We start from the raw sequence: 16234 nt of genomic DNA, 5'->3' as shown, positions 1-16234 counted from the left end.
AAAGTAATATAATAATCATAGGATTTTGTCAGAGGGTGGGTGTAAAACATTGTTGCTATGCCAAGCTCAGGATACAACTTGCTTGCTGAGTCAAAGATCTGGAAAACAAAGTTTCTTCTAATGTCTTGACAATCACTAGCATTTATGTAGCCTTTTAAGATTTGAAAGTATTTTCTATGCTATTTCTTTTAGTCTTCACCACAACTCTGGGATTGAGAAAACTAAAGTTGAGGGAGGATAAATAAATCTCTCAGGGTCACACAGGTACTAAGTTTCTGAGGCAGGAGTTGAACTCAGGTCTTCATCACTCTTAAGTCCAGCTTGCTATTCATTATGCTATTTAACTGCCACTATAGACATATATTTTTCAGTGCTCCATTTTCTAGATTGGTAGCACCTACCACTACCTGAGCTATGCTGGTATACACATACACACATATATGTGTGTGTGTGTGTGTGTGTGTGTGTGTGTGTGTGTGTGTGTGTGTGTGTGTGCTTTATTCTGAACTTAATAAAACAAGCGTATCTATAGCAGTAGAATAGAAAAAAAGATTATACATGAATTTGCAAATCTATTATGGACAACTTGCTATTCCTTTAAAAATATAATAAAATTATCATGTAACATTCTTACCTTTTTTCTCCCTCCCCCACCCTAGAGATAGCTACCATTAGAGTCATGCAAATATATATGTACATATATGCATATGTATATGTATGCTGTGCAAAATCATTTTATGCCTACTTCTATTTATCAATTCTTTCTCTGGATGCAGATGGTATCTTCCTTCATATGTCCTTTTATAATTTGGGTATTTATAAAATGATTTAGTCACTCAAAGTTGTTCTTAAAACATTAAACATGTTGTTTTTAAATATAGCATTCTCTGCTTCTGCTTATTTCACTCTTCATTTTATATGTCTATACATGTGTTTTCTAAGATCATAGAGATCAATGGTCATCTTATTTCACAGTAGTATTCCATCACAGTCATATGTCACAACTTCTTAAATTGATAGGCACCTCCACAATTTCCAATTCTTTGCCACCACAAGGAGGGCTATTATAAATGTTTTAGAACATATAAATTCTTTCCCCCTTTCCCTAATCATCTTGGGAAAAGGACCTACTAGTGATATTACTGGTTCAAAGGGTATAGTCAGTTTAGTAACTCTTTCGGCAGAATTCCAGACTGCTCTCCAAAATAGTTGGATTAGTTCACACTTTTACCAACAGTGAATTAGTATGCCAATTTTTCCACATCCTCTCCAACATTTGTCATTTTTCCTTTCAATCATTTTAATCAATATGATAAATATCAAATGACATCTCAAAATGGTTTTAATTTGTATTTTTTAATCAATTATGATTTAAAGAAGTTATATATGACTAAATTGTTTTAATATATTCATCAGAAAACTGCCTGTTTATCTTTTGACTATTTATCAATTGGGTAATGACTTGTATTCGTATGGAGATGGCAAAATTCTTTATGTATTTGAGATACGAGATCCTTAAGAACCCAAAGTCATCTATATTCATAATGAGACATAGTACCAAGATCTTAGGAAAACAATGAATGAAATGTGATATAACAAAATGCTCAGCTCATTGTAGGTACTTAATAAATGCTTGTTGATTGATTGAAATCCCTATCTTATCCTTTGGGAAATAATAGCAGACTACTGATTTTCCTATTTTTTTTTTTTTTTTTATCATTTCCAGAGTCATCCAGGCTTGAAATCTTGAAGTAATTCTTGCCTCCTTCCACAGCTAATAAATCTTATTTATCCTCCTTTCAAAGAATTACTCTTTCAAACCTTACCCCACATTCCTTTCCCTCATCACTATTATCATCTCAAATCAAACTCTTGTCACCCCCGGATTATTATAATTACCTCTTAATTCATTTTCTGACTTTTAGTCTATAATCAATCTTGCACACCAATGTCAGATGGAACCTTCTCAAAAAATAATTCTTATTGTCATTCCCATTTTAAAAATCTCCACTGGATCCATAAAATGAATACCAGGTAGAAAGGGGGACATAACTCATAGGTTAACTTAAGGTCATTCTGTGAGGTCTTTCTTATTTTCCAATAGACTACTTGTACCCCAAATATTTGGTAGATGGCTTGTCTTTTTGCTGCCACCAACACCTCTCTCTCTGGTTACTGAATTTTCTTTTTTCTTTTTCTTTCTTTGTTTTTTTTGCTGAGGCATTTGGGGTTAAGTAACTTGCTCAGGGTCACACAGCTAGGAAGTGTTAAATCTCTGGGGTCACATTTGAACTTAGGCCCTCCTGATTTCAGAGGTCGTGCTTTATCAACTTGGTTACTGGATTTTCTTTGGCCAAGGTGTGAAAAAAATCTCTTCCTTAATTTGATTAAGATCTCTTGGCATAACAAAAAACTGAAACTACCCATGCACATGCATACACACACACACACACACACACACACACACACACACACACACACACACAAACCAAAAAAGTACCTTTAAACTCTCCATCTCTCCAATCCTTCTTAATCAATAAGGGAGGAAAGAAAAGACCAGAACAAGCTATATTCAAATCACTCTGTCTACTGGGACTAACTTATCTGTATATTGAAATGATAATAATAATAGTTATTATGTATGTAGCACTTTACATAAGGTTATCAAATTTGAGCCTTGCATGTGTCTGAGATAGGATTTGAACTCAACTCTTTCTGACTCCAAGCCTAGCATCCTACTACCATGCTAACAAAGCATATATTGGGTGCTAAATAAATATCTGTTGACTTGGTTTGAGAAATAGAAATCCGTCCCATTGACTGGAAGCTAGTCAGGCAGTAAATTGAATTATAAATGAAAGATATATGGAAAATTATTTCAGTAAGCTATAGAAGATGGTATTATGTTCTAAAGCTTTTGTTCAACTACAACGAAGCAGATATTTTATCCAATTATACAACTGTCCAAAGAATATTAACTATGGAAGAACTATATCAGAATAATGCCTTGATGTGGGACCTTTTTTATCTGAATTCTATTGAACAAAAATAAATTTTTTGTAATAAAATAATAATGACAAACATATGTTGCTTGACATTATATCATTGGATAACAAAACAACTATGAACTATAGTATTGTTATCTTTATTTTATAGAAAAGAAATTGAGATACAACAATACAAGGTAACTTATCTTAATCTCCACAGCTAGTTGTCAGGAAAATCATGAGCGAGAAAAAAAAAGCTTCAAAGTGAAAATAGTAGGCTTTGATCTGCAATTAGTCTCCATAGTTCTTTTTCTAAATACAGATGGTATTTTATATCCCAAATCTATAAGGATTGTCACCGTATTGCTGAGAAGAACTAGTCTAATAACATAGTTGATCATCACATAATCTTGTTGACACTGCATACAATGTTTTCCTGGTTATGTTTACTAAACATCAGTTCTTGTCTTTCCAGGTTAGAATTATGGATCACCATTATGGATTGCCCTATATCAAGAGAGGTTGAAATAGGTTCATGATTTAAATATAAAGAGTGTTTTGTCCTGCTTTCTAGAGCCCCCAAGTTGAGGTGCCAAACCAGACATTGTCAGCAGGTTCTCTCTGGGCTGAAGGGTGTTATACCTCACCTAAAGTTCCTCCACTGTCTGTGACCCTCTACAAAAGAGTGATAGTATATGCAAATTAGAAGAACAAAGAATTGTCTACCTCTCAGATTTGTGGAGAAGAAAGGAATTTGTGGCCCCAAAAGACCTAGAGTACATTATGAAATGCAAAATAGATAATTTTGACTATATTAAGTTAAAAAGTTTTTGTACAACAAAACCAATGCTGATAAGATCAGAAGGAAAACAGAAAACTAGGGGAAAGCATTTTACATCCAACGGTTCTGGTAAAGGCCTCATTTCTAAAATATATAGAGAATTCACTGGAATTTATAAAAATTTAAGCTATTCTCCAATTGATAAATGATCAAAGGATATGAATAATTTTTAGATGAATAAATTAAAACCATTTCTAGTCATATGAGAAAATGCTCTAAATCACTATTGAGCATAGAAATGCAAATTAAGTGAACTGAGATACTAATTCAACCTGTCAGATTGGCTAAGGTGACAGGAAAAGATAGTGAGGGATGTTGGAGGGAATGTGGGAAAACTGGGACACTATACATTGCTGGTGGAGTTGCGAACCAATCCAACTATTCTGGAGAGCAATATGGAATTATGTCCAAAGGGCTATCAAACTGTGCATACCTTTTGATTCAGCAGTGTTTCTACTGGGGCTGTGTCCCAAAGAGATCTTAAAGGAGGGAAAGGGACCCACATTGTAAACATGTCTGTGGCAGCCCTTTTTGTGGTGGCAAGAAACTGCAAACTGAGTGGATGCCCATCAGTTGGCAAATGACTGAATAAGTTATGGTCTATGAATGTTATGAAATATTCTTGTTCTATAAGAAACAGAATAATTTCAGAAAGGCCTGGAGAGACTTACATGTACTGATGCTAAGTTAAGTAAGGAGAACCAGGAGAACATTGTATATGGCAACAACAAGATTATGTGATGATCTACTGTGATTGACGTGGGTTGGAGGTAATTCAGGTCAGTTCTAATGGACTTGTGATGGAGAGTCATCTGCATCCTTGCATAGCATTACTTGCTATGTAAGGAAAGAGTGGGGAGGAATGGAGGGAGAAAAAATTTGGAACACAAGATTTTGCAAGGGTGAATCTTGAAAACTATCTATGCATATATTTTGAAAATAAAAAGCTTAAAAAAAAAGAACTATGGGTTACAACCCCATATGGAGTTGCAGAACTGAATGCAGGAATCTCCAATAAATGTGGCAATAAAGGTATTAAATATCCTGCCAAGATTTAATTTTTTTTTTTAATTTATTTTTATTTTATTTTATAATTATAACATTTTTTGACAATACATATGCATGGGTAATTTTTTATAACATTATCCCTTGCACTTACTTCTATTCAGATTTTTTCCCTTCCTCCCCCAAACCCCTCCCCCAGATGGCAAGCAGTCTTATATATGTTAAATATATTACAGTATAATTTAGATACAATATATGTGTGTAGAACCGAATTTTTTGTTGCACAGGAAGAATTGGATTCAGAAGGTAAAAATAACAGTTTACATTCATTTCCCATTGTTCCTTTTCTGGATGTAGCTGGTTCTTTCCATCATTAATCAATTGGAATTGGATTAGCTCTTCTCTATGTTGAAGAAATCCACTTCCATCAGCATACATCCTCGTACAGTATCATTGTTGAAGTGTATAATGATCTTCTGGTTCTGCTCGTTTCACTCAGCATCAGTTGATGTAAGTCTCTCCAAGCCTCTCTATATTTCTCCTGTTGGTCATTTCTTATAGAACAATAATATTCCATAACATTCATATACCATAGTTTACCCAACCATTCTCCAATTGATGGACATCCATTCATCTTCCAGCTTCTAGCCACTATGAAAAGGGCTGCCACAAACATTTTGGCACATACAGGACCCTTTCCCTTCTCTAGTAGTTCCTTGGGGTATAAGCCCAGTAGTAGTATGGCTGGGTCAAAGGGTATGCACATTTTGATAACTTTTTGGGCATAATTCCAGATTGCTCTCCAGAATGGTTGGATTCTTTCACAACTCCACCAACAATGCATCAGTGTCCCAGTTTTCCCACAGCCCCTCCAACATTCATCGTTATTTGTTCCTGTCATCTTAGCCAATCTGACAGGTGTGTAATGATACCTCAGAGTTGTCTTAATTTGCATTTCTCTGATCAATAGTGATTTGGAACACTCTTTCATATGAGTGGAAATAGTTTTAATTTCATCATCTGAAAATTGTCTGTTCATATCCTTTGACCATTTATCAATTGGAGAATGGCTTGATTTCTTATAGATTAAAGTCAATTCTCTGTATATTTTGGAGATGAGGCCTTTATCAGAACCTTTAACTGTAAAAATTTTTTCCCAATTTGTTACTTCCCTTCTAATCTTGTTTGCATTAGTTTTGTTTGTGCAGAAACTTTTTAATTTGGTGTAATCAAAATGTTCTATTTTGTGATCAATAATGGTCTCTAGTTCTCCCTTGGACACAAACTCCTTCCTCCTCCACAAGTCTGAGAGGTGAACCATCCCATGTTCCTCCAATTTATTTATGATTTCGTTCTTTATGCCTAAATCTTGGACCCATTTTGATCTAATCTTAGTATGTGGTGTTAAATGTGGGTCCATGCCTAGTTTCTGCCATACTAATTTCCAGTTTTCCCAGCAGTTTTTGTCAAATAATGAATTTTTATCCCAAAATTTGGGATCTTTGGGTTTGTCAAAGATTAGATTGCTATTTTTATTCACTACAAGATTTAATTCTTTATGTAAAAACAAACGATCAATCTATCTTATTAGTATGTAAATTTGCTTTCATCTTTAAAAAAATGGTAAAAATATATCTTCCCAGTTCTCTCTTGATGTGATTGGTATTTTCCATCCCAAGTCCACCAGAATTGTCCTGAATGATGGCACTGCTAAGAAGAGTCAAGTCTATAACAGTTGATCATTACATAATCTTGTAACTGTGTACAATGTTCTAGTTCTTCCCACCCCACACAGCATAGACCATGCAGGTTCCTCCAGCCCCCTCAGATATCAGTTTGCCCATCACTTCCTACAGAAGAATACCTTCATACACTACAACCCATTCAGCCATTCCCCAATTGATGGGCATCTACTCAATTTCCAGTTCCTCACCACCACAAAAAGAGCTGCCACAAACACCTCCCTACAAATGGGTCCTCCTTCTTCCTTTATTATCTCCTTGGAATACAGACTCAGCAGGAAGACTGCTGAATCAAAAGACATGTATAGTTCCAAAGCTCTTTGGGCACACTCCAAACTGCTCTCCACAATGGCTGGACCACTTCACAATGCCACCAACAATGCATCAGTGCCCTAGCCCATATCCTCTCCAATACCCATCACCATCTCTTCCTGTCATCCTACCCAACCTGAAAGACATGAGAATACCCTCATTTTATAGATGAGAAAACTGAAGCCCAGGAAGTAAAGTGATTTGTACAAAGTCACCCAGGTAGGAAAAGGAGAACAAAAATTTATTAAGTGCCTATCATATACCTGGTACTATGCTAAGTACTTTACAAATATCATTGCATTTTGTCCTCCCAACAAAGTAACAAATAGCAGAACTGGAATTCACATTGAGGTCCTCTGATTCTATGTCTATGCCTAAGAAGAATGGTTCATGGAAACTTTTTATTTTTTTAATAATTGGTGCTATTTATAATTTTACCTAATAGCATTTAAAAGACATTGGATTTTTGTGTGTGTGTGTGTGTTACTATGTATTGGAGGCTTTTATTGTTATGCATCTTTTTAATTCATTTCTTCCTTCCTTCCTTCTTATTTTCCTCCTTTCTTCCTTTCATCTTACCTTCCATCCTTTTTTCTTTTCTTCCTTTCTGTTTTCATCTTTTCTTCATTCATCTTTATTTTCTTTCCTTCCTTCTTTATCCCCTTCTTCTTTTCTTCATTCATTCAACAACAATTTGTGTCTGAACAACCTATCACAAAGCAAATATATACATATATAATTTTCTGGGATTAAAAAAATGAGTTTATATAAAGTAATTTGGTTCAAAGTAATGTGTGCTGCATGTTCAGCAGATTCCTGCCTTGTGGGCTTCTAGTCTTGGCTCTTTCTTATATAAAAAATTTATTGTTGCTTTAACTTGTCATTACCATAGACATTTATTAGTGTCATTAAAACATAAAGCACTGTATAAAGCATGGATAATGAGAGCAAAAATTGGAATTCCTGAGTCCTGATCAATAGATGTGTTCAGTTAAGTAGGACAGTTAGCCTATTAGCAAATGGGATCAGAAACTTTGGACCTGTGACCAGAACGAAATCAATCCCTGTGCTTATAGCTTGCCACCTTGGTCTCTCCCAGGTGGCCATCTTCTTACAAATTTATAATATTTTAGAGTGCAAGGGATTATAGAAATCATCTGGTCCAGAATCCCCATTTTGTAGTCTATTCACCCATTAACACCAATATTCTTTGGGAGATGACATATAACTATTAATCCTATAATTTCATGATCTTAGAAGAATGCAAATGACAAGTGACCCAAAAGACAATGGAAAAATTCACGGTGGGTACAAGTAGTTTATTAGCTGATTATTATATATGAGTATATTATATAGAAGGCATAAATTACATTTTATATATAAAGTACTTATATTAGCTATTTAAGGGAGCATAAAGGATCCAAAAGGAGCCCTTCACCTAGTTGGATGAATCCTCTAAGTATGAATTGTGGAAAAAGATGGACAAGGAGAATACAAGGTAAGAAAGCTATGTGGGTTTTGATCTGTTCTAGTAGAAGGAATTCTGATACTCATGAAAATGCAGGTAGAGAATTGTCAAGTACCGATTTAGCACTGTTACTACCTCCCTTGCTTGGCTGACAACATTCCTCCTTGGCTGAGGAATCTCAGCACCATTGGTGGTTGAATTGCTAATTAATTTATGGAAATATTAATTGGATGAGAGAATGAAACCAGAAGGGGGTTCCTGCAGGTCAAATGGGAGCAAGCACAGAGTGCTCTTTGGATACTTGCCAGGAAATACCACAATGGTATTAGAGAGTAATGCTTCAATCACTCTTTAATAAGGCACAGAGATTACTACTGCAAATGGCAAAAAAAAGTATAGAGGCAAACGATGTGAATGGTACAGAGAGAGAGAGTAGGGACAGGGATGGGATGGTGGAAGAAAAAGAGATTGAGGAAAAGAACGGAGAGGAGGAATATCTCAGAGAGTCACATAATCATTGATTGGAGTTAGGAGTAACCAGGTAGCATGGATCCAGATGGATGTGGAGGAATACTGGCATCCGGGGGAGTTTGGATCCCATTTTTATAGGATTTTAGTGGGAGAATAACTTCCATCTCTGCCACCTTGGGATTAGTTCATTAACACATTCACATCATCTCAAAGTTATCAACAACATTTGGGGCCATCCAACTGTGGATCTCTGGAGCTCATCTGACACTTACAGACTGTAGCAGTTTCCAGGACCAAAAACTCTCACAATAAGGTCTAGCTGGCATGCCCTGATTTAGCAGATAGTCTCAGAATGTGATTTGTAGTTAATTTATAATAGAGATTACAAGTAACTGTTACACCTCTGTGGTCTTTGGGACTGTCTGTATGTGAATTTTTGTGATCTTATTATTATTGTTACTTCATACAGGCTCCTTATAAACTTAATAAAATAAAGGATTGAGGAGACAGAAGGACCAGAATTAGATACAATTTTAACAATTTAGTGATAATAAGCATCATCTGACTTTCTTGTACAAAACAAAAGTAACTGACTTTTCATTGTCAGCTGTTTTAACTTCCCCTCCTTATTATTCTGATCTTGATTCTAAACCTATTTAATTTTGATGTACTTCTGAAGAGCACTTTGACATTATGGCCAAGAATTATGGGAAATGGCATTCCCAAGTGAAACATTGTTCTCTCTAGGTAAAACAACAGGAATTACAATTATTTTTTTTTCATGTACTATAACGTGCTGTTGTCTCCAGAAGCTGCCGATCGCGCTCTCTGGGAGGAGATCTGCTGTGTCAACTCAAATCTCTCGGACAGATTCTTCTTCCTGTAGAGAACTGTTGTCTCCAGACAGTTGCCATTAACTGTCATCCAGAGAAGTGACTTCCCTTCCTGCAGAGAGCTGCCTCAAGCCTGGTCTAGAGCAGAGACCCTCTATCTCTGGAGTGCTGCCCTCTTTATCCTCCCAGAGAATGGGCGTGGGATAATGCAAGGGCTTCTGGGAAGAATTACTTCAACCAATGAGCTTGCTCCTCTTAAGCATGCAAGCTCTTCCCCAGGAAAGGCCGGAACTAGAGAATTGTCAAGTACCGATTTAGCACTTAGTAAGAACCTAATATCTCATTAGCACTTAGTAAGAACCTAACAATGTACAAGCTTTTTTTTCTTAAAATATTAAAAAAAACAAACAAACAAACAAACAAACAAAAAAAAAAACACCTTAATCACTGGGTCACAAAGATTTTATATTGCAAACATTCATTAAATCTCTCAATTTTGAATACCTTTGTAGCACCCTTCATTCCTAACCCAAATCACTTCACTAACTTGCACTGGAAATTACAGGTTGAAAGGGTTCTAAGGGTTCTAAGAGACAATTCTTAAGGGCTGTACTTCTAGTACTGTTGTTCTTGAGTCCCTACTGGTATGTTTATATTGATGTCTCAATCAACCAGTAGACAAATAGCTTTTAGAAAAGGTATACTAATGTATGCTAAAGGATACTAAGAAAGCATATTGAGAATACTTGATATAAACATTACCTCCAAACTTGAGATGCACTTTCCCATAAATACATGCAGAAGTCATGAGTGGAAGTGTGCACAGCTTAAAGTATAGTGGTAATGAGTCATATGTAAGGAAAATATGTGGCAAAGGGATAACTCATAATTCCTGCATTGTAAATCCCTTTCTCTCTTCATATTGTCCTCATGGAATTTCTTTACATGTAGTTCTCTCCTATGGTCTGAGGTGTCTAACTAGAGTCCATAGCTGGCATTTCTTACTGTCACAAGGAGATTAAACTCCTTGAAGCTGTTTTACTTTGAGTGATTATTGCTCTGGACCTGTTTGCCCTTGGTATGCCTTTCTGCTTATAATGTAGATAGTTTTACTCCCACCAACCACTGGCACTGAGGTAGGTGCATCAGTTATTTATCTTTGACTGCCTATGGGACCTCTGAATCTCTCAAACTCACAAGATCACCTAAACACTTCCATTTTAGAATACCTAAGAAATAATAAACACACAACTATGTGCTTATAGACAGCCTGGACATAATAAATAGCTAACATTTATATAGCACCTACTATATGCCAGACACTGTCCTAATCACTTTACAAATCTCATTTGATCTTCACAACAAGCTTGGAATATCATTTTAATAGTACTATACTTTATCGTGGTGGGTACTGTGCTATATTATATTATACTATATTAGAGTAGGTGCTATTATAATCTCTGTTTTACAGGTAAGGAAACTGAGGCTGACTGAGATTAAGTAACTTGCCCAATGTCACACAGTTAGTAAGTGAACTCAAATCTTAACTGATTACAGTAGAACAATTCACCCATAATGCATCTTTATTAATCTCTCAATTTTGCAACAGTCTTATTTGTATTGTCTTCTCAAAAAATTATTAAAAATTTTACCTTTCATGAACTCTGGAAAAAGCTTCTTCCGAGCACCAAATTCTGTGTTTGAATGATTTCTCCCTTAATGACTATAATTAGAAATCAATCATTTAATCAAAAAAAGAACTTTCAGAGTACTGGATTAATTTTGTTCTTTCCTACTTTGGGCAATGGAGGTGTGAAAAACAGGGCAGGCTCTAAATATTCAAGCAAAAACAATGTCATTGATAAATGGGAATTTGAAAGGGAGTTAGTTTGTGTGATGGAAAGTGAATGGTTATTTCATCCTGTGGAAAGTACTAAAAGGACAAGAATGGAATAGTAGGTGAGAGTTATCCTAAAGCAGGACAGTGAATAAAAGAGCATGATGGAGTCCAAATGGGACAAGATAGTTGAAAATCTTGAAGGTGAAAAATAGCAATGGGACAAGCAAATCAATGGGAGAACTAGCTAAGAACTACAGTATGAATAACTTTATTGAATGGACAATATTATAATTGTCATGGCCTCAAGGCTTTAAATCCAGGGATACTTCATTTTACACAAATTTGTTCTTGAAAACCTATATGTGATTTGAAATTTGTAGTAGTATTAGTAGTAGTGATGTGATTTGTGGTGTGGGGTTCAGCACCAAATGATGTGGTTTGAGGACCAAAATGATGTGTGTGGGTGATGTCCTCTACCAGATGATGGTAGACACTAAAAGCTGGGGTTCAGTCATGTGAAAAATGAATGTGAAGAATGGCATTTTGGTAGATTTATTTGGAGAAGTGGCTGCAGACAAAATGAAGGGATACAGTAGACATTCGGAATGGTAAATATGAAATAGAATGGGAGAGCATATGAAATTCAAGTTCCTCAGCAGAACTCCTAATTAACAAGTAGAAAGGGAGCACCCCCTGAGTCTGAGGCATGCCCTTAGCTGGTAGGCTAATAATTGAAAGGGACTCAGTATACTAAAAGTTAGTTAGCTGTAAGTAGGAATAGAGTTAAGAAGCATTGATGCCTCCATATCCTAAGAAAGCATAATGGACTTAGGAGCTCTACCAAATGGCAATGAGGAGAAGGGGAAGGGGAAAGACATCAATGAGGCAGAGTGCCAAATGGCAGACTGACCCAAAGAAAAGCAGCAATCATGGGATGGCCCATAAATGGATTTTATAGAGCAAATTTAGCCTTAGGAACATGACAGATTTCTGATAAGGCATGATAAGGTGAGACTGCTTGAGACCCCTATTGAGGATGGACTTTAAGAGTTTGACATAACTTGGTTTTCAGAATGGATCACCTCCCCATGGGGATAAACTGATATTTATCAGAATCTTCTCCCTGCCTGCCTCAGGGATTATTTTTTTTTTATCAGTTCCTCTGTTAATCACACCTAACATTATTGAAGACCTCATCAGTAGTACAAGTCTAGTACTAGTAGAAGAAGAAAAAGAAGAAATTCAGTATTTATAGGATATCTGCAGTGAATTCTTTTTTAAAGTGAAGAATTCTAAATGCCTTTCATTTTAAAATTTTTTATTCTTCTCCTTTGTACATGTTATCGATGATGATAATATAGTGGATGTAGCTTGAAACTCTATTGTGATTTTTTAAAAATGCAATAATGACTTAAAATGTTGCTAGCGTGGAGACCTTTTCTTAGCTAGGTACCATATTACCAGGAGAATATCACTTTCACTGTGATTGAAATGAGTGATTTGGGGTAACTATATTGACATCTTAGTGACTTCAAGTTAGATAATAATTTTCCAGTTTTGAAGCAAAGATGCAGACTTGACGGATGAACCTACTGCATTTCCTTATTTTAGCCATCTAGCTGTAAAAACTGCTCCAAATGACCCTGTCAGTATTTCAGGCTAGATTTCAATACACAAATACAGAACAATTCAAAACAATCAAAGGAGGAGAGGGAAGAGGACTGCACCAATTTTACTTTGGCTTTTGATGGTCTCTGGGAATTGCTGAGGGCTCAAAGATCATTTATTTAGATTTACCTTCCATCACTTGGTAGCTGGCACAAACTACCTAGTGACATCATGGAACTCAGACCCAGATTATGGCTAGCACTGGTCACGCGGTGTCGCTGGCGCCTTCTCTCCCTGGCCCTTTCCCCTCCCCCTCAGGTCCTTCCCCTTCTGCCCAGGTCCTCCTACTTCCCTCCACCCCACTACGGTCGAAGTCCAATCCCTTCCTCCTCCCTCCCTCTACCACTTTCTTGCTCTTGGAGTCCCGCAGAGGCTGCAGCTTGAAACCTCTCTGGGTTTGTCAGAGCCGGAGAACCACCGAGGGAGGCCGAAGGGAAGGAAGGGGTGGGGGAAAGGTGCTTCCCAGAGACCAAAACAGCCACAGCAGCTGGAAGTGGACCTGAAGGGAGAGGCGGGGTGTTAGCTCTCAGACAAAGTTGGGCGCGCGTTTGCGGTAACTCTGAACCCGCGGGGCGGCGAAGCAGCAGGGGTTGAAGAGGCAGTGGCGACCCCTGAGCGGCTCCCAGAGAGCCAAGGGAGGCCCCTTGAGATGAAGATGAGTGCGCCTTGGACCCGCTTCTATTCCAACAGCTGCTGCCTATGTTGCCATGTCCGCACCGGCACCATCCTGCTGGGCATCTGGTACTTGGTAAGCACCGAGAGGTGTCCCCTCGGGGCGATGGGGAGAAGCGATGCAGCTGGAAAAGTGGGATGTCTGGGCTTCCCAACCCTGGCCACTTTAGAGTTTGATGTGAACTCTTCCTGCAGGTTTTAAATTTTTTTGGGGGGGGAGGGATAGCACAGGTGAGAGTTCCATCCTCTCATCGTACTACCTCCCCAAACCCTTCCTTCGCTTCTCAGATACGCAGCCTCCTTACTTTTTCCCAGGGAAGAAAAGGCGAGCAGGTGCCCCAGGAATAGAATGGGAAGTTGTGCACAGGCGGAGTAATCGGGAAAACTGAGGTCGTGGCGGGCAGGGAGGGGAAGAATGGAGGGTATAGACACTTGGGGTCTATGAAGTAGTTTTTCTTTTAATATTTTGACAATGGCATTTCAATATAATTTGTTTCTTTTTATATCCTGTGCATTTTATTTTACACATTTAAAAACATTCTGAGAATGGGTCCATAAGCTTCATCAGGCTGCTTGAGAGGTTGGGGGGTGGGGTATGACACAGTAAAGGCTAAAAAAAAAAAAACTAGGGGGAAAAAATAATCCCTTTAGTCTGATTTAAAGCCTAGAACTGCAGGTTTTCTCAGGTAGAGGGAAAGATAAAACAAACAAAACAAAATCCTTTGCTTCCTGGTTCCTTGCCCCCCCGGAAATTATTGCTTTCCACTCCAGTGGCATAGCTTTTTATTATTATTTTTTCCTCTCTTCCTTGCTTCCCGTGCTTATTCATACGTCAGCGGCTGTGGATTTTAGCCGCTTGAGCCGGGTCTATCCTGTGGACTGGGTGTTTCTGGAGATAACCTTCCTAAATGGTGTTATTATTAGAAACCTAATTCTCCTTAAGAGTCAATAATTCTCTCTGGCTGCTCTAACCTGTGGCAGGATCGTCTTTTCCCTTCTCCCTAAGTCATTCAGCTTCGGGAAACCCCCTCCCTGGGGGTGATTGAAGCACTGGTCTGTAGGAAACCCCAAGCTTTCCTCTGGAGAATCCGCATCCTGGTTTTGAACACTCAGCTTCTTTTGGATGATCATCACAACTAGAAAGAGAAAAAGACCAGACATTTCTGAGATAGCCCCAAGCATGGTGCTTAGGGGCTTCATATGGCTAGAGTTGATGAAAGAAACTCCCCCCCACACACACTTTCCTATGAAAATAGACTGAGTTCCCCCAAAATTATTCACTTTGTTATGGAGAATTTTTTTCTTTTGCACAAAATCATAAGATATTTATGTTATTAAAGGGGTTTAGATAAAGCTCACTGAGGTAGCGGGTCTTATTGCAAAGATATTTTCTGCTTTAGGCTGGAGGGTTTGGCGTCCCTCATTGCCAGATTCCTGTCTTCTAATCTTCTGAGTCACTGATTTGTGGATTCCTTTTTGTTCCTGGAATTTTTGAGGGCTTTTATAACAATCTCCTGAATGATTTTGTGTGTGTGTGTGTGTGTGTGTGTGTGTGTGTGTGTGTGTGTGTGTGCTCTGATTTCTCACAGGTTTTAAGATATAGTCGAGGGGAAATTATTTGGATATTATATACTGACTTTTTACCTACTTAATTTGGGAAATCATTTTGCACCCATTTATCATACTCTTCCAATCACTTGAGATCAATTTTTTTTTTTCCCTTTCTACTTAGCAGTATAAACTAAGGAGGTTTTAACATTAGGGTTCAAATTTTCTGAATTTTCAGGAGAGTTGAAAATACTTATCTAAAGTCTCTCAACTCTTAGGGTTGGTAGATTGTTGGCCTTCTCAGTCTACACCAATACTTGCATAAAAAGATTTATCTGAGTCTATTGCATCACTGTTAGAGCCTGGAGGATTAAAACTGGAGATGTACCTTGGAGTCATTTTTTTTTAAAAAGCAAAGTTGATTATTTTTTAAAAAGGAAAAGAACCAGAAATTGCCTTGGTGAAATTGGATATAGAGCTTTTTACTTTAGGCATAAGTTTGCTTTTTTTTTTTTTTTTTTTTTAAATCTTTTACACTAGTGATTATATCCATGTCACATAATATAGGTAGCAAGCCTTAGGCAATTATTTCATATCTTGCTTATAATTAAATGTGTGTGTATATTTTTTTAAAGGAAACATGTTTGCAGACATAATTCTTTACAAATTTACAGCAAATTTATATTTACAGCTTTCCTTTTGGTTGAACATATATTGTGGTCACACAATTTTAATTTCTTGCTTAAAAAGCTTTCAAATGTGCCATCAGGATGTGTGGGCCTTTAACAAATGCAGCATGAATGCAGATAAAACATCAGTGTGTTGGCTCAACTCTGACTTGGTAAAT

General features: G+C 37.2%; 1 protein-coding gene across 1 annotated transcript in view; it reads left to right on the top strand.

Annotated features, from left to right (window-relative positions):
• Positions 1-13436: 13436 nt before the first annotated feature.
• LAPTM4B (lysosomal protein transmembrane 4 beta) overlaps positions 13437-16234 on the top strand; it is a 107714-nt gene continuing 104916 nt past the window's right edge. The window contains exon 1 of the mRNA XM_074268847.1: positions 13437-13915. Within this exon, the coding sequence (XP_074124948.1) occupies positions 13817-13915 (99 nt within the window). The 5' untranslated portion in view covers positions 13437-13816. The remainder of the gene's footprint in view (positions 13916-16234) is intronic.

The sequence above is a fragment of the Sminthopsis crassicaudata genome, chromosome 1, assembly GCF_048593235.1.
Source record: "Sminthopsis crassicaudata isolate SCR6 chromosome 1, ASM4859323v1, whole genome shotgun sequence".
NCBI lineage: Eukaryota > Metazoa > Chordata > Mammalia > Dasyuromorphia > Dasyuridae > Sminthopsis > Sminthopsis crassicaudata.
Note: the sequence above shows the minus strand (reverse complement) of the source record. Positions and strands in the feature narration are given on the sequence as shown.